Genomic DNA, 23,563 nt, shown 5'->3' with positions numbered 1-23,563 from the left:
TACAAAGTACTCATCTACCTGATTACTGCTTATTATTGTCTGCTCCTTTGGGACAAAAAAAACTCTCGAGAATCCGGACATTCTTATCTGATGTGTTCACTGATATATGTCAAGTGCCTAGATCAGTGCCTGGTCTCTAAGAGGTGCTCAATAAATATTTGGTGAATAAATGAGCGGATTATTCCTAGTAGAGGGATTATGAGAATTGCAATTTTCATGTTTTCAGTTTTTAAGTTTTCTATATACTTACCACATGTACTCACGAACATCATAAACTAAGGAAAGGGTTAAACACAGGTAGGACTTACAGTAAAGACCGCTTGAAGGTTATTGAGCTTCTCGATTTCCTTGGGCATTCCATTACTGCCCCAACGAATTAGGTAGTTTTCACTGGTGAAGGGAAAGAAAAATATTCTCGGTGAGCACCTGAGTGGGGAGGAAGCTGCTCTCAGTACAGGCTTAATAGGGTCCAAAGGGGGTCCAGAAGAGCTCAGTGAAATTCAGGCAGGACTGAGACCACACCAATGACCATTCTCTGGTGTTCTGGCTGCAGCCCAGTTCCTAGAGGCACACCAAGTACAGCCCCACGACAAGCACTACTCAAGATGGGCCTGTGCCCAGTACATTCCACCAGATTCTATCTGGAGTCTTTCTTTCATCTCAAATCCTCTGTATAAATTTCAGCTTTGCTGAATCAGGAATATAATTTTATAAGAATTGTTCCAAGTCCATTCCCTGGAATCCACATCAACACACTCCCATAAGATTTCTATTTTAGAAACAAACAATTTTAACCATCTTCTCAATAATAAATATGCTTTCTTAGCTGCTCAGTAGATGACTGTAGGTTGAACAAAGTCTATTATTCCTTAAAGTCTTTGAAATTTTATAACCATTACTTTTTTAGAGCAGTTTAGATTCATAGCCAGTTGAGAGGAAGGTACAGACTTTCCTATGCCCCACTTCATTCCCGGGCTTCCTGGTGGCTTAGGCGGTAAAGAATCTGCCTATAATGCAGGAGACCCAGCTTTGATCCCTGAAATGGGAAGATCCCCTGGAGAAAGGAATGGCTACCCACTCCACTATTCTTACTTGGAGAATTCTATGGACAGAAGAGTCTGGCAGGCTACAGTCCACGGGGTTGCAGACGACTGAGCGATTAACAACACAACAACAGCACTCCATGCCCAGCCGCCCTCTTTATCAACAACCCCCAGCAGAGTGGTAGATTCATTGTTGTAATCGCTGAACCTACCCTGAGACGTCATTATTACTCAGTCTGTGGTTTACATTAGGGGTCACTCTTGGTGCTGGATACTCCATGGCTATGGAAAAAATGTGAAAGGACGCACACCCTCTATGACAGGACCGTACGGGACGGTTTCACTGCCCGAAAGCCCTCAGTGCTCTGCTGGGTCATCCCTCCCTCGCCCCTCTCCTACAGTTTTTTGAATCCCTTCATCCCTGTCGCCATGGTCTGATGAGTTTTATTTAATTATTTTTAATTGGAGGATAAGTGCTTTATAATATTGTGTTGGTTTCTACCGTGTATCAACATGAATCAGCCATAGCTATACGTATGTCCCCTCCTTCTTGAACCTCCCTCCCACCTCCCACCCCATCCAGGTGGTCACAGAGCACTAGGTTTGAGCTCCCTGTCTCATACAGCAAACACCCACTGGCTGTTTATTTTACACATGGTAATATACACGTTTCCATGCTACTCTCTTCATTCGCCCCACCCGCTTCTGCCCCCGCTGTGTCCACACGTCTGTTCTCTGCGTCTGCGTCTCCACTGCTGCTCTGCCAATAGGTGCATCTGCACCATCTTTCTAGATTTTATATCTATGCGTTAACATATGATATTTGTTTATCTCTCTCTCATTTACTTCACTTTGTGAATAGGCTCTAGGTTCATCCACCTCACTAGAACTGACTCAAATGCATTTCTTCTTATGGCTGAGTAATATTCCACTGTATATATGTACCACAACTTCTTTATTCTGATGAGTTTTGTGTGATTTCTAAGACTCAGTGAAAACATGAACTATTACTGCACTGTTTCAGTAGTCACTCAGAAAAGCATAGCAGCCCAACGGGGTTAATTTTCCACTGCCTTGAAATCCTCCCCTTCGTCTCCATCTTCCCTTCTCAAACGCAGCAAAGAAATCCTCAGGGAGGTGGGGAGGTGAAGGTTGGGTATTTTCACAAGATTGATGGCAGACGATCTGGGTCTCCACTACCTGATGAACTTGGACTGGTCCGGGTCATAGAGGGCCATGAACAACTCTGCATCTTCCCCGATGTTGCAGACAAAGTTCTTGAAGTTCACAAAGAGGCCATAGGTGTGGACGGTACTGAAGATCGACTGGCCCCGCAGATCCAGGTTCTGCAGAATGGACTGAACACAGAGGACAGGAGAGAAAGTCATCGTGGTTTCAGCAAATGGGAAACACTGGCAAAGACACTGGCCTCCAAACTGGGGCCAGATGTAATTACTGGGTTGGCCAAAACATTTGTTCAGGTTTTTCCATAAGGAAGACACAGAAAAACACAAACAAACTTTTTGGCCAACCCAGTACCACCCAAAACAAGCACTTACTAAGAAAGTAAATGTAAAGAGACAAGTAATCGAGTGAGCAAAATAGAATTATTATTTTAATGAAGGTCTTGTGAAAGGCCTTAAACCCAAATAGTTCAATAAATGCTGTCTAAAGAGCATATATCTAAAGGTTATAATAACTCATGGTTTTAATGGCTTTGAGACGTTCTCATCTCTCTCACAATGGCTTCTGGGGAAACCTCAAAAGCATAAAATTCATGATTCATTATCATTCTTTGGGAGAATGACTCTCATCGTAAATAAGACTCCACTGGACAGGTCTGTCCTCAGCCACAGTTAGCCATTAGATCCAGAAATGCAATGAAATGTCATTACAACTGTACTAAAAAAAAAATAAAACCTACAAATTAAAGTAAATAAATAGTACTCTTCACTTACTAGAACAGAAAGACTGGAAGAACATACACCAAAACATCAGTATGGTTGGGCTTCATAATGTAGGTGACTTTTTTCTTTTTCTGTACCTTTCAAATTTTTATTTATTGTCCAGTTACAATTTTTAAAATCTCTCAAAAACTTCATTTGTAAATATTACTGTTATTTCCTTTAGAAATCATAATCTAGGGACTAAATTCAAAAGTTTAAACAGTCAAAGGGTTCTCTCCCACCCAGTTCTATTCAGAGGCATCCATTATTGGTCAATTTCTTGTCTATCACTACAGAGTTAGTCTGCACAGAAGTAAGCACAGATGCATATTCTTTTTTGAAATACATATAACAGTATTTTATACACGTGGTTCTTGCATCTTGCTCTTTTCCACATACTATATATCTTTGCAATCTTTCCAGGTCATAACATATACTGCTGACTCGTTCTTTTTGTTATATTTTGCTTCTAAAATGAGAAAATGGATATTTCTTCTCAACAACATTGCCACCTCTGCTGTCACTGACTCCCTTTCCTTTGTTAAAAACAAACAAACAGAAGAGCAAAATAACAAACAAAAAAAGCAAAAGCAAAAATGGAACCTCCATGGCCAAGGTCTGCACGTTTCAGGAAGCTCACCTTCTCCTCTTGGATCTTTTCCTCAATCCTCTTTGAGGCCATTTCATGGGCCTTGAAGAGGGCAACGGTGCTGGTTTCATCTGGGTCCAAAATGTTCCCATTGTCATCCCGCACAACCAGATCCAACCCCAGCATTCTGGAAACAAAGGAGTAGTCAGCTGGTTCTCACCAGGAGCAGACTCTTTTCTGAAGGCTCTTCATGGAGGGACAACCCTGGTGGTCCAGTGGTTAAGAATCTGCCTCCCAATGCAGGCGTCACGAGTCTGATCTCTGGTCTGGGAAGATTCCACATAAGCCCTGGGGCAACCAGGCCCATGCGCCACAACTACTGAACCCCACCTCTGGAGCTGCAAGTGCTGAGCCCACAGGCCTAGAGTCGCTGCTCTGCAACAAGAGATGACACTCCAATGAGAAGCCCGAACACTGCAACTAGAGGGCTGCCCCTACTCGCCACAACTACAGAAAGCCTGTGTGCAGCTACAAAGACCCAGCACAGTCATAAATAGAAAATAAGAGTTTTCATGGAAAAACCCAGAGGATTCGGATGAAAGGCTGGGTGCTGGACAAGTTAAGACGAGAACTCACTGAATTTTCTTGCTTCAATTTCAGCCTTCTTTCCAAACAAAAACTAAAAAATTTAGGATGTTACCCAAACTTGTAAATAATACGCAAAGTAATCTGGTCCCAAGAACCTCAATGGAAAATGCAAAATTGGCACTCACTCTAATCAAAATACTCTAACCAATGCTTCTTTCTCCCTAACCATCTGTACTTTGCTATGGGAACTTCTATGAAAGACAAATGCTCAAATACTGGGGGACTTGTCCTGATTTCCTTAAAAGCACAGGAAGATAATCTTCATTCAAGATTATCTTAAAGGAGACCAAGGAAGTAAGTCCTGGCATTGGTATCACAAAATCTATCTCAGAACCCGGACTTTGGTGTCAGCTGAACCAAAATTTACATCCTGATTTTAACACTTGCTAGCAAGGTGATAAATGTAGATTACATTTAAAAAACAACAACAACAAAAACTGTTTATTTGGCTGTGTTGGGTCTTAGTTGCAGAACACAGGATCTTTTGTTGCAGTGTGCAGCTTTCTCTTTATTTGTGGCTTGTGAGCTTAGTTCCCCAACCAGGGATTGAAACCAAGTCCCCTGCACTGGAAGGCGGATTCTTTACCACTGCACCACCAGGGAAGTCCCTGAGTAACCTACTTAATTTTGCAAAGCCCTGGGTTCCTCATCTGTAAATACACTCTGTCAGGATTACAGGGGAATTTAATGAGATAATGCACATAAAGCACCTAGTATCTAGCATGTATCATGCTTTCAATGAATGTTAGTTTTGACTGCAGCAACTAGCACAGGAAACCTCTGGCTGTGTTAAGTAAACGTAGCTCTGGGTGCTGCATGGCAATAGTAAGGGCCATAGGCTCCCTGCCTGGCACCATCCCACCAAGGCTTTTATGCCCAACACCAAAGCAGAAAAAACTGTTCTTAGTTCTAAGAAGTTGGGGATTGTGGTTGAAACACAATACTGCAATCTGAATTCCCAGAAAGCATTCCTGGCACTAGCAATCCAGGAGTGGGGATGTCCAAATGCCAAGAAAACTCAGGCATAATAGTGCCAAGACATGTGCTAAGTCTTTGAGAAGAAAGCAAAAATGCCTAATTTCCCTTTGCCCTGTTTTATGGCTTCTCCATCAACTGATTCAGTCTGGCAGGTCCCTTGTCATGGGAGCCAGGCCCACAGGCCACCCAGGATCATGAGCGATGGCCCATGTTGGCCTCTCAGAGACTGAATCATGGACGCACCGATGGAGCAGCTTAATTTCTCGAGCTGCTTCAAAGGGCTGAAATAGAAGGCAGGCATGTCCTGCTGTTTGTGGGATGTTACCATCTTGTAGCAGAGACCAGGGGCCCCCAGGCTGATGCCACTCTGTGCCAAGACTCAAAAATACACTGGCAACATATGTGCCAGAGGGAGCCGCTTATCCCCTCTTAGCTGTTTAAGAAATCTCCCAGCACTGCTTTCAAATTGTGGTGTTGGAGAAGACTCTTGAGAGTCCTTTGGACTGCCAAGGAGATCAAACCAGTCAATCTGAAAGGAAATCAACCCTGAATATTGGAAGGACTGATATATATTAGAACAACTGATGCTGAAACTGAAGCTCCAATACTTTGGCCACCTGATACGAAGAACTGACTCGCTGGAAGAGACCCTGATGCTGGGAAAGACCGAGGGCAGGAGGAGAAGGGGGTGAGAGAGGATGAGATGATTTGATGGCATCATCGAGTCAGTGGACATGAATTTTAGCAAACTCCAGGAGACAGTGAAGGACAGGGAAGCCTGGTGTGCTGCAGTCCATGGGGTTGCAGTCAGACATGACTTAGCAACTGAACAACAACAGAAACTGAAACTGAATGTCAAACGCATCATCAACAAAAACTGAGAAACTAGTCCAGTGTTTTAGAAAGAGCCGGGCAGGAGGGCTGAATCCCAGGTCACAATCAATTTTGATGAATTAATTCAATCTTTCATTTTCCAAAGGGCAGTAATATCAGGAACCTACATATACACTGGGGCCAATGAGAAGCTTAATTAAGAGGTTACTGAGGTTATAGAGGTTATTGAAGATATAACAGAAGCTAAAAGCATGCTTTACTATTCTGGCAAATCTGGTTTGCACACAGCATAAACAATAGTCCCACTTAGGGGAAGACACAGAGAAAGAGAGAGAATGAAGCTGCTGATTTTAAATCTACTTTCAGAGTTCTGTGATGGCCTAGAGGGGTGGATGGGAGTAAGGGGATTTCAAGAGGGAGAGGACATATGTATACATATAGCCGATTCACTTCATTGTACAGCAGACATTAACACAACAGTGTAAAGCAAATATACTCCAATAAAAAATTTTTTTAAAAATCCACTGTTAGAACAAACAGAGAAGGAAGGAGGGATAAGTCTGGTATTAACATATATAACTACTATATATAAAATAGATCATCAACAAGGGTCTACTGTATAGCCCAGAGAACTCTACTAAATATTCTGTAATAATCTGTATGGGAAAAGAATCTGAAAAAGAATAGATACAGGTGTAAGTATAACTAAATCACTTTGCTGTACACCTGAAACTAACACAATATTGTAAATCAACTATACTCCAGCATAAAAAAAAATTTTAAAAAGAATAAAGATAAAGATTATCTCAGGTCCCAGAAACTGTCAGTTTCTGATGCTCAGACCTTCTGCATTTGTCTGGCAGTGGAGTTCCTTCCATTCAAGCCCCAGGTGCCCTGCTCATCTGTCATCTCCTTGAGCCCCAAGATCCAGCACGGGGCCTGTGCTGGCCCATGAAGGGCACTGGCAGTTTCTTCTACACAATTAAATGGCTCCCAAAGCTGAAAGAAAGCAGTACGCACTATTCTTTTGTGACTCCAAGATCACAAGCCCTTGGGGAGATGTGTCCTCTGCCTGAATGTGACTGGGTTTTTCCAAGTTCTCAGTGAGATAGATGTCATCCCTGATTTACCTGTTCCCATGATCAATCTTGGCTGTGACTTTCTTCTTGAGCTCTGCCAGTTCATCTTTGGGGAGGGTGCCAGACAGGATCTGGGACCGCCACTCTATCAGGCTGTATGTCATCTGCTGCAGCTGGCGGAAGAGCGTGACCTTGTTGTTCTAAGGTGGGAAAATGAGGCAGAGGAAAGGACCAAAAAATAAATGGTGTGATGGGAGATGAGAACATCTTTTGCCTTGATCCTTTATAAAGTGTTATTTAACCAATTATTCTGCCATATAATGAACTGTGCACTTTGAGGGGACCTCTTTTGGCTCAGTGGTAAACAAATCGCCTGCCAATGCAGGAGATGTGGGTTCGATCCCTGGGTCAGGAAGATCCCCTGGAGAAGGGAATGGCAACCATAATCCAGTATTCTTGCCTACAAAATTTCATGGACAGAGGAGCCTGGTGGGCTACAGTCCATGAAGTCACAAAGAATTAGGCATGACTGAGCAACTGAACATGCATACACAGAGCAAGCTGTGCACTTGGAGGCGACCTCTTTACATTACTAGGGATGGCTTTGCCCTGACCCATTCCCACCTTCTCCTCTGCTGCAACTTCAGAAACAGATAACCACTTGTAGGATGGACAGGATGGAGGGTTGGTCCTAACTCATAAGTGTACCAATCATCCACGTGCCTTAAACTTCTGCCCATGTTCCTCCTGTGGTTGAAACCAGCCACTTGGGACTTCCGTGGTGGTGTTAAGAATCTGCCTTTCAATGCAGAGGACATGGATTTGATCCCTGGTTGGGGAACTAAGATCCCACACACTGAGAGAGGGGCAACTAAGCCCAGGTACTGCAGCAAAGATCCAGCACAGCCCAAAACAGAAAGAACAATAAAAACAGCCAGCGATTTCCACCGTCCTCCAGACACACTAGATCACTTTGTAAGTCTCTTCCCATCTTGGCTCCTACCCACATTCCCAGCCACACCATACACTGATCACTACCTCAAAAATCTATGCTCCTTCCACATAAAGCCACGTGTGTTCTCCCATGTGCTCCAGATCCTCACAGTAACATGACTCCTCTACCTGGAACCACTTTTCTCCTCCTCCCCCCCGCAACCCTCCACGTCTCACTCTCACAACACACCCTTCTCTAACTGCTAATTCTGACATCTACAGGATCTTACTTCTTCCTCAAAACCGTAACTCTGGCTTGGTTGTCTCTCCCACAAATGCTGGAATTTGCTCCTCTCTCAGCACTCTACCTGTACCACATTGGCTAGCGTTCCTCTCCCCTTCGATGGTAAGAACCTACAGGACAAGGTTAGTTTTGCATCTCTAGGAGCTGGTACGGAGTAGCCATTCAATAAAATATACCTCACCAATGAATTCTGGATGGGAAAAGAACTGTAATTTCAGAGATATGGGATCACTGAAAAGAGACTGTGACCAGTTATTATAAAGTCCCCAGAAAATTGTTATACCATCCCAAAAAACATTAGACCTGGAATAAATGAAACCATTATTCTGGGCTTCAGTAAGAACTTCCTTAACTGAACTAAAATGAACTTAACAACCAACTAATTATTTGTGCTTCAATCATTTTAAGAGTCTAGTGCTTGATATTCATACCATTATACCTTGGTTCTATCCAAAGGATGCATTCATTATATTTAAAAAAGAAAAAAAAAAAGTCAATAAGCATTTACCACGTGCTAGAAATAAAGTTCCTGTACATTCTAAAGGAGAAGGCGACAATAAATTTTAGATATATGTAAATATATAAAAATATTTAAATATGAGCATTTAAATAATATACATCAATATCATATGTAATATGTACATTAATTACATGCATATAATATATATTACATATGTAACCACACAATAGATAATTTCAGAAATGATAAAAAGTACAAGGAGACTCCTCTGGTAGTCCAGTGGCTAAAACCCTGGACTTGCTATGCAGAGGGCCTGGGTCCCATCCCTGGTCAGAGAAATAGATCCTACATGCTACAACTAAAGAGTTCACAAGCCACAACAAGACCTAGCGCAGCCAAATAAATAAATAAAAATAAATATTAAGAAAAAAAGCCAAAAGGAGGTAGAGCAATATGATAGGGCATGCCTGGTGGAAGGAGGCCTCCATAGAATAATCAGGAAAAACTGTTTTGTGCATCCTTTTTGATACACCAATATATGCCACCACCCTCTGTATACTGTGAGACCACTTTTTTTTTTTATTCATAGGTGGAAAGTCATGATACATTTGGATAACATATGCTTCCAGAATTATCAGGAATATTACGATCTCCCATAAAAACAATGCCAAAAAAAAAAAAGCCGCACAAAGAAGTGGCTGATGGCTGTCAGGCACGTTCCTTAGTGATGCTCTTCTACATCCATCTCGGGGAAGATGCCTGGGCCAGGTATCAACAACAATCAAGGCTGAAAATATCCAAGATACTCCTGAACAAAGAGGAAATGTAGGGGCTTCCCTGGAAGTTCAATGGATAAGACCCTGCCTTCCAACGCACAGGGTGTGGGCTCAATCTCTCATAGGGGAACGAAGATTCCGAATCCTGCATCCCACAGGGTGTGGCCAAAAAGTAAAAAAAAAAAAAAAAAGAGTACATGTGGAGTAAAGGGTCCTTAACCTAAGAGCGGACAGTGAGGACAGCAATGGGATTAGAGGTAAGAGCCCTTCAAGAAGTTCAAGGTTCTAGGCAAACAGAGAGGAAAGAGATGAACACATTTATCTATGATTGCAATACTCTCTGATAATCCCCTGGAGAAGGAAATGGCATCCACTCCAGCATTCTTGCATGAGGAATCCCGTGGTCAGAGGAGCCTGGTGGGCTGCAGTCCACGGGGCCGCAAAAGAGTCAGACATGACTTAGCATCTGAACAACTACTGCTAATGCCAATGATCTGAAAGCACAAAACACAAAAGCTGATTAAAATCATGAAACCACCTGCATTTTAGGCTTTTAGCATTTTCTGAATTGTCTCTTCCTCATCAGTCTTTAGAAAAACATAAATGAAACTTTTTTTAAAATCTCATTTTTGAAAAGAAGAGGTAAACTAACCTTGCTTTTTTATTCATTCATTTCCATATAAAATATTTCCATGTCCTTGTCTTTCAAACTGAGAAATCAAGCCCATAAAATCTTGTCTTTCAAAGCCTCTAGGCAGAAAAGGATCTTTTATTTCTTGCAAATTATTTGTCTGCTCCTAGTTTTTCCCCCCAATATCTTCTCATTTTAATTAAGATATTAGGTCTTATAATACAGTAAAGAAAGAGCTTCAAGTCTCCGGGGACTACCTATGAGAGACAGCTCTTTGTGTGGGGTACTTTTTCACAAGTTCTTGGTCTCAATTATATTAGACACTATCCAAGGCAATTTAATTATTGCCTGTCCATATCAGCCTGGTTTGCCAAGAGTTCCCCCAAGAAGTATGAAGATGGCCATTCTTCTTGCGATCACTGTGCCAAGTTAGTTCTGAATAGACAAGCTGGAACACATCAAAGGATGCAGTCTCCGACCGTAAGAAAATGGATTTTATTACCACATTCCTAAAATTGTTCTAAGAGGATGTTCTGTGCAGGAGCTGGTTCCTGACACTTTATGGATTCCTGGGAAAGCAAGTGAGGACAGGAGAGGGGAAAATCAAGCGTTGCCTATAAAACCAGGAGTCAAGGACTCAGGCCTCCATCTTCACCCCCCGTTCATGTGCCTCTCCTACTATCTCTAGCCCTACTAATTTCAGTCTTTGTACTAGCAGGCATTCCCTGGTGGCTCAGGGGACTAAGAATCCACCTGCAATGCAAGAGACACGGCAGACATAGGTTCAATCCCTGGATCAGGAAGATCCTCTGGAGAAGGCAATGGCAACCCACTCCAGTATTCTTGCCTGGAGAATTCCATGGAAAGAGGAGCCTGGGGGGCTTCATACAGTCCATGGGGTCACAAAGAGTCAGACACAACTGAGTGACTGAGTGTGCACACACACATTGTCACATAATTCAGGAGTGCAAGGAATGTATTTAATAATGTCTTTGATCCTCCCTGCAAAAGTCAGCACAAGTCTGGACACAGGAGTGGACGAAAAGCAAACTGTGACAGCTCGGATTTAAAATGACACTCTGGTTTCAGTTCAAGGAACTTTTCAAAATTAATTTTTATTGTAGTTGCTTTACAATGCTATGTTACATTCTGTTGCATAGCAAAGCGAATCAGTTATACATATACATACATCCCCTCTTGGTAGGATTTCCTTCCCATTTAGGTCATCACAGAGCACTGAGTAGAGAGCTCTGAGCAACACAGTAGGTTCTCCTGAGTTGTCGAGCTACACAAAATAGAGAAATTCAAATATTCCTCCAACCAGACAGTATAGATATTTCTGCATTTGCTGAAAACTTCTCCCTCTTGGCAATCTTTGAGGTTTCACTTTTTACATTTCTATTCTGGGTATCTTTTTATGATTTTTATGGTTACCTGGGGGGTACAGGGAGAAGAGAAGGGACAGACTGGGAGATTGGGACTGACATATAAACACTACTATATATATAATAGATAACTAGTAAGGACCTACTGTACAGCACAGAGAATGCTACTCAATGCTGTTATGACCTACATGGGGAAAGAATCTAAAAGTGTGGGTATATGTATATATATAACTGGTTCACTTTGCTGCACATCTGAACTAACACAACATTGTAAATCAATTACACAGCTATCCTTATTGTTATTTAGTCACTAAATTGTGTCCGACTCTTTAACCCCATGGACTGCAGCCTGCCAGGCTCCTCTGTCCGTGGAATTCCCCAGGCAAGCATACTGAAGCAGGTTGCCTTTTCCTTCTCCATGGGATCTTCGTGACCCAGGGATCAAACCTGCATCTCCTGCAAGGGCAAGCGGCTTCTTTACCACTGAGCCACCTCCAATACAAATCATGTATTAAAAAAAAAAGAATTTCTGGAGATTAAAATCAAAGTGACAGGAGGAAAAGAAAAACAGCTTTGTCTTCAATAGTAGCAGGAATACAGAAACCATCCACTGAGTAAATTAGACATTCCAGGGTCATGGAGACAATGGTATCACTCACTGGGTATCAGAAAACCCAAATTCTATTCTCCATCTTCTTTCCCAAAGAATGCAGACCACAGTCAAAAGCCTCTTCTCTGGCCTTCTACTTCATCTCTCCCTCTGCAAAAGAATCAGTGTTTCCTCTGCTCACCCTCTCCTCTTCCATGTAAATGTTCTTTGCTGGAAGTATAGGAACTTACTTAATTTCTATCTTTAATTTGATCACCAACTTGCTAAGTGACTTTGAGCAAATTATTCCCTCTGGGATATGACCATCTGTAAAATAAGGGGACCAGCACTGAGATCCGTTCCCCAGGATAAGCGTCTTGGAGTCTATGGCTGAGATATTAAATTCAATTACTCCTCTAAGCAACTTCCTGATTAACTGTATCTGACCATCTCACTCTGATGTATTCACACACTGGGGTGGCTCTATATCCAATTGCCCCATATAATAGCTCTTCAAAATGAATCTCATGTCTTTTCTGAGTATCTGGACCCCGTGGGATCCAGGATGGTATCCAGGTCTCTCTGTGTACTGTGCTGCACTGACCCTCAATTCTGGGAAGACGGGAACCACACCTTCCCACTCAGTCTAGTGCTTTCTCTCTGTGTCAGACAAAGAGACAGCCTGGCTAGCGAAAGCTCAGTTTTTCAATAAAAGATTCCAGGAAAAGACAGTTTTTGTCTCTGGAAGCAGTGCAAGAAATTCTAAAAGCCAGGTACCAAAGTCAGAGGAAAACAAAACTGGAAAAATACCCAAAGCACCCCCCCTACCCTGTTCTGACCGTCATCCCACCTCCTCTTGCCTCTCATGAGAGCCACACACTGAAACAGGGCTTGTGACCCACAGAGAAAGAACTCTGACACCAGGACAAAGATTTCTATAGCAATTTTCTGTCCTTTGGGACTAAGTGATCAGATGTCAGTTTCAACCATGAAGCCAGCTTAAGTACTGAGAGAGTCAATTCCTAGGCAGACTGATAAGAAGTCCAGGGTTCCAAGGAGGAGAAAGGGTTTGGGGTTGGTTCTCAAGGAGGAGATAGGGGTCTGGAATTTTCAAGGAGGAGGAAAGGACAAAGGCTTTTTTTCCCCTCTATATTCCTTAGTCACATAAAATGTTTTTTTCTTTAAACCCAGAATTGATGATCACACAATAAACAACTCAGTTTAAACTCTGTAGAGTCAGCAAAAACAAGACCGGGAACTGACTGTGGATCAGATCACGAACTCCTTATTGCCAAATTCAGACTTAAATTGAAGACAGTGGGGAAAACCTCTAGACCATTCAGGTAGGACCTAAATCAAATCCCTTATGATTATATAGCGGAAGTGAGAAATAGATTTAAGGGACTAGATCTGATAGAGTACCTGATGAACTATGGATGGAGGTTCGTGACATTGTACAGGAGACAGGGATCAGGACCATACCCATGGAAAACAAATGCAAAAAAGCAAAATGGCTGTCTGAGGAGACCTTACAAATAGCTGTGAAAAGAGGAGAAGCAAAAAGCAAAGGAGAAAAGTAAAGATATAAGCATCTGAATGCAGAGTTCCAAAGAATAGCAAGGAGAGATAAGAAAGCCTTCCTCAGCGATCAATGAAAAGAAATAGAGGAAAAAAACAGAATGGGAAAGACTAGAGATCTCTTCAAGAAAATTAGAGATACCAAGGGACATTTCATGCAAAGATGGGCTCGATAAAGGACAGACCTAACAGGTATGGACCTAACAGAAACAGAAGATATTAAGAAGAGGTGGCAAGAATACACAGAAGAACTGTACAAAAAAGAGCTTCATGACCCAGATAATCACGATGGTGTGATCACTCACCTAAAGCCAGACATTCTGGAATGTGAAGTCAAGTGGGCCTTAGGAAGCATCACTATGAACAAAGCTAGTGGAGGTAATGGAATTCTAGTTGAGCTATTTTCAAATCCTGAAAGATGATGCTGTGAAAGTGCTGCACTCAATATGCCAGCAAATTTGGAAAACTCAGCAGTGGCCACAGGACTGGAAAACGTCAGTTTTCATTCTAATCCCAAAGAAAGGCAATGCCAAAGAATGCTCAAACTACCGCACAATTGCACTCATCTCAGACGCTAGTAAAGTAATGCTCAAAATTCTCCAAGCCAGGCTTCAGCAAGACGTGAACCGTGAACTTCCAGATATTCAAGCTGGTTGTAGAAAAGCAGAGGAACCAGAGATCAAATTGCCAACATCCGCTGGATCATGGAAAAAGCCAAGAGAGTTCCAGAAAAACATCTATTTCTGCTTTACTGACTATGCCAAAGCCTTTGACTGTGTGGATCACAATAAACTGTGGAAAATGCTGAAGGAGATGGGAATACCAGACCACCTGATCTGCCCCTTGAGAAATCTGTATGCCGGTCAGGAAGCAACAGTTAGAACTGGACATGGAACAACAGGAAATCGGAAATAGGAAAGAGAGTTCCAAATAGGAAAAAGAGTCCGTCAAGGCTGTATATTGTTACCCTACTTATTTACCTTATATGCAGAGTACATCATGAGAAACGCTGGACCGGAAGAAACACAAGCTGGAATCAAGATTGCCAGGAGAAATATCAATAACCTCAGATATGCAGATGATACCACCCTTATGGCAGAAAGTGAAGAGGAACTCAAAAGCCTCTTGATGAAAGTGAAAGTGGAGAGTGAAAAAGTTGGCTTAAAGCTCAACATTCAGAAAACGAAGATCATGGCATCTGGTCCCATCACTTCATGGCAAATAGATGGAGAAACAGTGGAACAGTGTCAGACTTTATTTTTTGCGGCTCCAAAATCACTGCAGATGGTGACTGCAGCCATGAAATTAAAAGACGCTTACTCCTTGGAAGAAAAGTTATGACCAACCTAGATAGCATATTCAAAAGCAGAGACATTACTTTGCCAACAAAGGTCCGTCTGGTCAAGGTTATGGTTTTTCCAGTGGTCATGTATGGATGTGAGAGTTGGACTGTGAAGAAGGCTGAGCGCCGAAGAACTGATGCTTTTGAACTGTGGTGTTGGAGAAGACTCTTGAGAGTCCCTTGGACTGCAAGGAGATCCAACCAGCCCATTCTGAAGGAGATCAGCCCTGGGATTTCTTTGGAAGGAATGATGCTAAAGCTGAAACTCCAGTACTTTGGCCACCTCATACGAAGAGTTGACTCATTGGCAAAGACTCTGATGCTGGGAGGGATTGGGGGCAGGAGGAGAAGGGGATGACAAAGGATGATATGGCTGGATGGCATCACTGACTCGATGGACATGAGTGTGAGTGAACTCTGGGAGTTGGTGATGGACAAGGAGGCCTGGTGTGCTGCGATTCATGGGGTCACAAAGAGTCGGACAGGACTGAGCGACTGAATTGAACTGAACTTACTAACTCTCCTGTGTGCTTGTGTGAATGAATGACATGCCCTGCGTGAAGTGAGCATTAAGCCCTGCTCTTCTGTTTCCCAATGCCTCATAATGACTGAAGGCAGCCCAAAACGGGGAGCCTTATCGGGGTTTTAACCAACCTATCAATGCCAAGAGACACCCAACATCCCTTAGAGGGGAGCAGTCAGAAATGTGCGAAGCATGTGGCCTGAACTTTCCTTTCTCGGCCAGCTTTTTCTGGTCTCTTTGTCCACTTCATAATCGTGTGGGGAATTAGAACTACTAACAATCTGTTGGATCATAGACTTTCAAGGGACTTGTGACCCATGCTGTTATTGTGTACTTTTCCTTAGAAACCCCATATATGGAAGCGCTTAGCCTTGTTAGACTACGCAAGCCTTGCTACAAAGTTCCTAGAAGCCCCTATGTGAGAGGTGGAACTCTAGCTCCAGGGATGACTCTAGCTTGGCTGCCTGCCTCAGGGGCCAGCGACCTGAAAGTGAGTCTTTGTCATGGTTGTGCCTCCTATCTATATGGATAGAAGCACTGCTGGTGACCGTGAGGTTTTTGAGGACACAGACTGGGAACTGCAGGATTTGTTCAGATTGGAAATACAGTGGACTTCTTCCTTTGGTAGTGCTAGCTCTTAGTGGACCAGAGGAGGCTCTCTGGTGGCTTTTGTCTCAACTCCTTAGATATTCTTTTGTGAAAACTATGGAAATGAACTGGAAGGATTGGTCCTAGTAGCTCGAAGACAAAAATCACTTTTTCCTCACTAGCCAACCCTCCACTACCTCTTTTGCTATACTGATGTGGCAATGACTCACCACTTCTACTGAGGCCAGGACTGCACTCAGGAATGGGCACCGGCACACATAAGATGGATCCCTCCCCAGTAGGCGTAGCTTGGGAAACATTCCGGGAAAGCTACTCTGCTCCACCCCAGGTGGCATCAGAGAAAAGGGCAAATCAAAGGTTTTGATGGTATGAAACTAAGTTGGTCTGGGATGCCATCAGGTCTACCCTGTTGCATAGTGGTAAAACAGGGAGGGACGAGTAAGATGTCTGTGTTGGTAAGGGACAGATTAAGTCCGACCAGAGATGGAAAGCTTCGGTGGACAGTCTGTCTACACCCCCATCTAGAGCAGGAAAGGACTCTTCTGTTACAAAGAAGCCACAGCTGTGGATGCTTCTTTTTTCTCTCTTATAGATGGGAGCTAACAGTTCCAAAACCACTCCTTTAAAATGTATTAAAAAAAAAAAAATGTTGGAACAAGTTGGATCCCCAGAATTTAAAAAGACATGCCTGATCTTCTTCTTTGATACTGAATGGCCATGGTATCCTTTGGAAGATGGGGAGCACTGGCCTGTTAAAGGGTCTCTCAATTACGATACCATTTTACAACTAGACCAGTTCCATAGAAAAGAAATGAGAAGAAGTGACATGTTCTTCTTTACCTCTCTGAGAGACATGCAGACTTATGTCATAAGGGTGCAGATTTGGATGTGAAACCTTCAGCTGCCTCCTGTTCTCTTACTTTGCCCCTGTATCTGGGGCTCCCAACTGAATAGGCTGAGAATCAGGGCACCCTTCCAGTAGGGGTTGCCTCAGTCTCAGTAGAAATTCAAACAGTACCAATTGCGGTCGAGACTATTTAGAGAATTCAGAAAAGTATATAACTAAAGAGCCTCTTGATGAAAGTGAAAGAGGAGAGTGAAAAAGTTGGCTTAAAACTCAACATTCAGAAAACAAGATCATGGCATCCGGTTCCATCACTTCATGGTAAATAGATGGAAGAACAGTGGAAACAGTGGCAGACTATTTTTTTGGGCTCCAAAATCACTGTAGATGGTGACTGCAGCCATGAAATTAAAAGACGCTTATTCCTTGGGAGAAAAGTTATGACCAACATAGACAGCATATTATAGAGCAGAGACATTACTTTGCCAAGAAAGGTCCATCTAGTCAAGGCTATGGTTTTTCCAGTAGTCATGTATCGATATGAGAGTTGTACTATAAAGAAGGCTGAGCACCAAAGAATTGATGCTTTTGAACTATGGTGTTGGAGAAGACTCTTGAGAGTCCCTTGGACTGCAAGGAGATCCAACCAGTCCATCCTAAAGGAGATCAGTCCTGAATATTCATTGGAAGGACTGATGTTGAAGCTGAGACTCCAATACTTTGGCCACCTGATGCAAAGAGCTGACTCATTTGAAAAGACCCTGATGCTTGGAAATACTGAAGGCAGGAGAAGGGGACGACAGAGGATGAGATGGTTGGATGGTATCAATGACTCAATGGACATGAGTTTGAATAAACTCCGGGAGTTGGTGATGGACAGGGAGGCCTGGCGCGTTGCAGTCCATGGTGTCACAAAGAGTCAGACACTACTGAGCAATTGAACTGAACTGCACAGTATATAGAAGCCTTTATGGGACTAACTTTACTTTATGACATTACTTAGAGAGATGTAATGTATGTCTTGGGACAGATGCTGACTCCTGACTTGAGAGCTCGAGTTTTGGGGGAGGCTACTACTTTTGGAAATGAATGGCTTGAACATGAGACAAGGGGAAAGAGGGAACATGAAATAGCCCTCCTTCCTACTGGGAGCCAAACAGTTTCCATAACATAGCCACTTTGCCAGATGTACTCTTATAGGACTTAAGTACATGCTAAGACTTTAAACTATGCTCAGTTGGCTGACACAGAACAGGGAGAGAAGGAAATTCCTGATAAACTCCTAGTATAGACTACAGGAGGCTCTCCACAAGTTTACTGATGTCAATCTTGAAAGTGCAGAGGAGGAATGATCTTAAAAGACAGACTTCTCACTCAGTCAGCTCCAGATATCTGCTGTAAGTTACAAAACCAGGCGTTGGACCAAATCAATCTTTAGGAAAACTGTTACAGCTGGCTCAGACGGTATATTATGGTAGAGAATACAAGGAAGAAAATAAGAGGCAAAAAAGAATCAGGCAAAAGACTGAAGCCCCAACAAAGGCTGTTTGACCTGCTCTGAAACGGCCTGAGAAAAATGCCCAGAGGGACCCATGTGAAAAGGGCCGGACTTGTTATTACTGTGGAAAGAGGGTATCTCGAGGGAGATTGCCCTCAGGCCTCTAAGCCGCCCCTGGCTCCATGTCCTGTCTGCAAAGGACCATACCGGAGAAGAGGCTGCCCTCATAGGTGTAGGCCCCAGGTTTCAGACTCTCAAGAGAATCGGGACTGAAGGTGCCCAGGAGTCCCCACACAAGCTCCCATCCTAGTGACACTTGAGGAACCCCGGGTATTATAACTGTGAGGGCCAATCAGTCGATTTTCTTTTGGACACTAGGGCAACTTTCTGCTCACTAAAGCCCCTGGTCTGCTTTCCTCCTGATCCACGACTGTAATGGGGCTGTCTGGACAAGCCAAATATTTTTCAATCATTGATTTGAAGGATGTTTTCTAGAGTTAAACCTATATTAGATAATCCTCTACTATGACTTCAAGACAACTGAAAGGATTCTTGGCATTACAGGCTACTGCCACATTTGGATTCCACATTATGGGGAATTTGCTTGGCCTTTATATAAACTTATAACTGAGACTCAGCAGGCCCAAACCAACAAACTGGTTTGGTCTCTAGTTACTCAAAAGGCTTTAAGGCTCTTCAAATTGCTCTCTTGTAGGCTCCAACTTTGAGCTTGCCCACAGGCTCAGAGTTGCGTTACTTTGTTACTGAAAATAAAGGCTATGGCCTCATTGCTTAAGGGTAATTGTTGCTATTGTTTTGCTAATGCCTAAAGCTTATAAGTTAATTAATGGGCGAAATTTTACTGTACTGACTTCTCATGATGTAAGTGGGATCTTAAACTCTAAAGTTCAGAGCAACAATGCTCCAGCTTTAAAGCTGCTGTAACTCAAGGGGTGTCAAAAGCTCTAGGAATAGAATGTCACTTACACTGTTACCGGAGACCCCAATCTTCAGGAAAGGTAGAAAAAAGCTAATGGCATTATTAAGAGACATCTGCGTAAGCTAACTCAGGAAACACAGGACGGTTTAAAGTTTTACCCATAGCTTTAATGAGGGCTCAAACTGCTCCTAAGAAGAAGGGACTGTCTCCATGACAGACTGTTTCCCTGCACAGATATTGTCATAGATCCTGAAGCCTTAAAATTAACTATGTGACTCAGCTTTCAGCTTTTCAAAAGACATTACCAGGAGGTTAACACCTGACCCAGCCTTTGATTCAAACAGGCCGCTGTTGAGCCAGGAACTGAGATGGGCCTGAGAATCTAGGTGGGCTTGCTTCTGCTGACTCCTGAAGTCCTGATGTCTGCCGTTTGAACCTCAAAACAATGCCTTCTTGTCCTGGACTCATTCCTATGCTGCATTCCACAATCAGTCTAATTGCTGGGTCTGTGGAGCACTCCCTTCCTCATCAACTGAAGACTTCCCAAGGTGAGTTTCTCCACTTCAAGGAAAGGACTTTCTTCAACTCGGAGAATATCTTCACCAACAACAATCATATATGACCCCTCTTCTTGATCTGATGACATCTAACAATCCTAAGACAGACTGATGCAACTATGGACATAATGTAACTTTTATTTTGATTATGTTTTAACTTGGTTTAATGACTATTTTCCTGCACATAAGAAAGTAAATGGGTCTAGATATGGTGGGTTTCTACCTGATGTTTATCAAATATGGGATGAGGTCATACGGCTAACTCCTAAAAAGGGGCTCGTACTATCTAATACTCCCATGTGCTGGGAACAAGTAGAGCCATCCCCAGAAGTCAGCCAACTTAATTATAATGATTGGAAACAACTGGGACTTTTGCCTCAAGAAATACACAATGCAATCATTCCTGTGTTTTCCAAACCCAGTTTAGGTCCTCCTCTTGCCTGGCGAGGAACTGATTGGGACTGGATCCCTCAGTCACGCTGGTTTGCTCCAAACGGGACCTGTTGGCTATGTGGCTCTAACCTATGGGTGTGGCTTCCCCTTGGCTGGATAGGAAGATGCACCCTAGGTCTAACTTTTATTCATAGCTTCTTATTTTCAGAGCTTCCAGAGAAACCTATTAATCTGCCACACTTTAAAACTCCTTGGGCAATATCTGTATTTCACTGGTACGATCATCCGGCTACAATATTCGTTCTCTCTCTGGGAACTACAGGTTAGATGTTATACTACAAGTTGATGCTCTAACTTTCAGCCCTTAATGCTGAACAAATACAAATTAAAAAGGTGGTTTTACAAAACTGATTGGCCTTAGATTTTCTAACAGCTGCACGAGGAACTTGTGCCATTATTCATATCCAATGCTGTACATATATAACAGATATGAGTACTAATGTTACTCACTTTACTGAACACATGAATAAGATGATTCAGGTTTATGGATTCTCCTGAAGCCTCAGTCACGTCACTTTGTGAAACATTAACTAGCTCCCCACAGTGGAAAACTATCTTAATTGTAATAATTATAATTGTTCTCTTTCTACTGTTTGCTCCCTGCATCTCTAACTGTATAACTGGATTTGTTTCTAACCGTTTGAACGCTTTTAAATTACAAATGATTGTCCAGGCTCTTACCAGTGCCACAACCTCCTCCAACTATTACTTGGGGCCCCTGGATCAGAGACCCTCAATATGAGGGTTAGGAAAATATGTTGCCTCAACAATTCAGGAACCAAGAAGCAGTTATGGAATGAAAACGATGCCCATTTCCCTTGGCATCATAATTTTACTAAAAGAAAAGGGGGGACAGAGAGTCAATTCCTAGGCAGACTGATAAGAAGTCCAGGATCTCCGAGGAGGAGAAAGGGGTCTGGGGTTCTCAAGGAGGAGGAAAGGACAAACCCCCCCTTTTTTTTCTCTCTACATTCCTTTTTTTCTGTAAACCCAGAACTGATGATTAGAAAACAAACAACTCAGTTTAAACTCTGTAATAGGGACTATATAACAACAATGTATTCTGCTTGAAAACAGTTTCTCCTTCCTGAAAACCTTCTGACTAATCCTGATATCTTAAAATGCATATTGTGGGAGTGGGTCTGGTTCAGTTCAGTTCAGTTGTTCAGTCGTGTCCGACTGTTTGTGACACCATGGGCTGCAGAACGCTAGGCTTCCCTGTCCTGGAGCTTGCGCAAACTCATGCCCATCGAGTCGGTGATGCCATCCAACCATCTCATCCTCTGTTGTCCCCTTCTCCTCCCGCCTTCAATCTTTCCCAGCATCAGGGTCTTTTCCAAGGAGTCAGTTCTTTTGGCCAAAGTATTGGAGTTTCAGCTTCAGCATCAGTCCTTCCAAAGAATATTCAGCACTGATTTCCTTTAGGACGGACTGGTTGGATCTCCTTGCAGTCCAAGGGACTCACAAGAGTCTTCTCCAACACTACAGTTCAGAAGCATCAATTCTTTGGTGCTTAGCTTTCTTTATAGTCCAACTCTCACATCCATACATGACTACTGGAAAAAGCATAGCTTTGACTAGACAGACCTTTGTTGGCAAAGTAATGTCTCTGCTTTTTAATATGCTGTCTGCTGCTGCTGCTGCTAAGTCGTGTCAGTCATGTCCGACTCTGTGCGACCCCATAGATGGCAGCCCACCAGGCTCCCCCGCCCCTGGGATTCTCCAGGCAAGAACACTGGAGTGGGTTGCCATTTCCTTCTCCAATGCATGAAAAGTGAAAAGTGCAAGTGAAGTCGCTCAGTTGTGTCTGACTCTTAGTGACCCCATGGACTGCACCCTACCAGGCTCCTTTGCCCATGGGATTTTCCAGGCAAGAGTACTGGAGTGGGGTGCCATTGCCTTCTCTGAATATGCTGTCTAGGTTGGTCATAACTCTTCTTCCAAAGAGTAAGCCTCTCTTAATTTCATGGCTGCAGTCACCATCTACAGTGATTTTGGAGCACAAAAAAATAAAGTCTGACACTGTTTCCTCATCTATTGGCCATGAAGTAATGGAACCAGATGCTATGATCTTAGTTTTCTAAATGCTTTAAGCTAACTTTTTCACTCTCCTCTTTCACTTTCATCAAGAGACTCTTTAGTTCTTCGCTTTCTGCCATAAAGGTGGTGTCATCTGCATATCTGAAGTTATTGATATTTCTCCCAGCAATCTTGATTCTAGTTTATCCTTCATCCAGTCCAGCATTTCTCATGATGTACTGTGCATATAAGTTAAATAAGCAGGGTGACAATATACAGTCTTGACGTACTCCTTTCCCAATTTGGAACCAGTCTGTTGTTCCATGTCCCGTTCTAACTGTTGCTTCTTGACCTGCATACAGATTTCTCAGGAGGCAGATAAGGTGGTCTGGTATTCCCATCTCTTTCAGAATTTTCCATAGTTTGTTGTGATCCATGGAGTCAAAGGCTTTGGCGTAGTCAATAAAGCAAAAGTAGATGTTCTTCTGGAACTCTCTTGCTTTTTTGATGATCCAGCGAGTGCTGGCCCTAGGTTCTATTTGGCTGGCAAATTTTCAATGAGAGGAGACCGATACTTTTAACAAAGAACATTTTATTAAATTTTTATTTTTATATATTTATTGGCTGTGCCATGTGACATGCAGGATCTTAATTACATGACCAGGGATGAACCCCTGTTCCCAGCAGTGGAATTCAGAGCCTTAACCACTAGACCAGAGAAGTCTCATTAATGAAGCTGTTGTTTAGTTGCTAAGCTGTATCCAACTCTTTGTGGCCCCAGTAGCCTGCCAGGCTCCTCTGTTCATGGGATTTCCTAAGCAAGAATATTGGAGTGGGTTGTCATTTCCATTTCCTGGGAATCTTCCTGGACCAGAGATTGAACCCATGTCTCTTGCATTGGCAGGCAGATTCCTTACCACTAAGCCACCAGGAAAGTCCGTATCAACAGAGTACATTTTAGCAATTAAGTTCACTTGATTCAATAAGACGTATTAACCACCTTCC

At 42.9% G+C, this 23,563-nt stretch overlaps 1 protein-coding gene across 3 annotated transcripts in view; it reads right to left on the bottom strand.

The window, feature by feature from the left end:
- DOCK5 (dedicator of cytokinesis 5) overlaps nucleotides 1–23,563 on the bottom strand; it is a 283,905-nt gene that overhangs the window by 136,667 nt on the left and 123,675 nt on the right. For all 3 annotated transcript variants that reach the window (XM_061425870.1, XM_061425871.1, XM_061425872.1), the window contains 4 exons: nucleotides 7,169–7,317; nucleotides 3,630–3,765; nucleotides 2,244–2,401; nucleotides 309–390 (listed from right to left, as the gene is read on the bottom strand). In XM_061425870.1, the coding sequence (XP_061281854.1) occupies nucleotides 309–390; nucleotides 2,244–2,401; nucleotides 3,630–3,765; nucleotides 7,169–7,317 (525 nt within the window). The remainder of the gene's footprint in view (nucleotides 1–308; nucleotides 391–2,243; nucleotides 2,402–3,629; nucleotides 3,766–7,168; nucleotides 7,318–23,563) is intronic.

This window comes from Bos javanicus, chromosome 8, assembly GCF_032452875.1.
Source record: "Bos javanicus breed banteng chromosome 8, ARS-OSU_banteng_1.0, whole genome shotgun sequence".
Classification (NCBI taxonomy): domain Eukaryota; kingdom Metazoa; phylum Chordata; class Mammalia; order Artiodactyla; family Bovidae; genus Bos; species Bos javanicus.
Note: the sequence above shows the minus strand (reverse complement) of the source record. Positions and strands in the feature narration are given on the sequence as shown.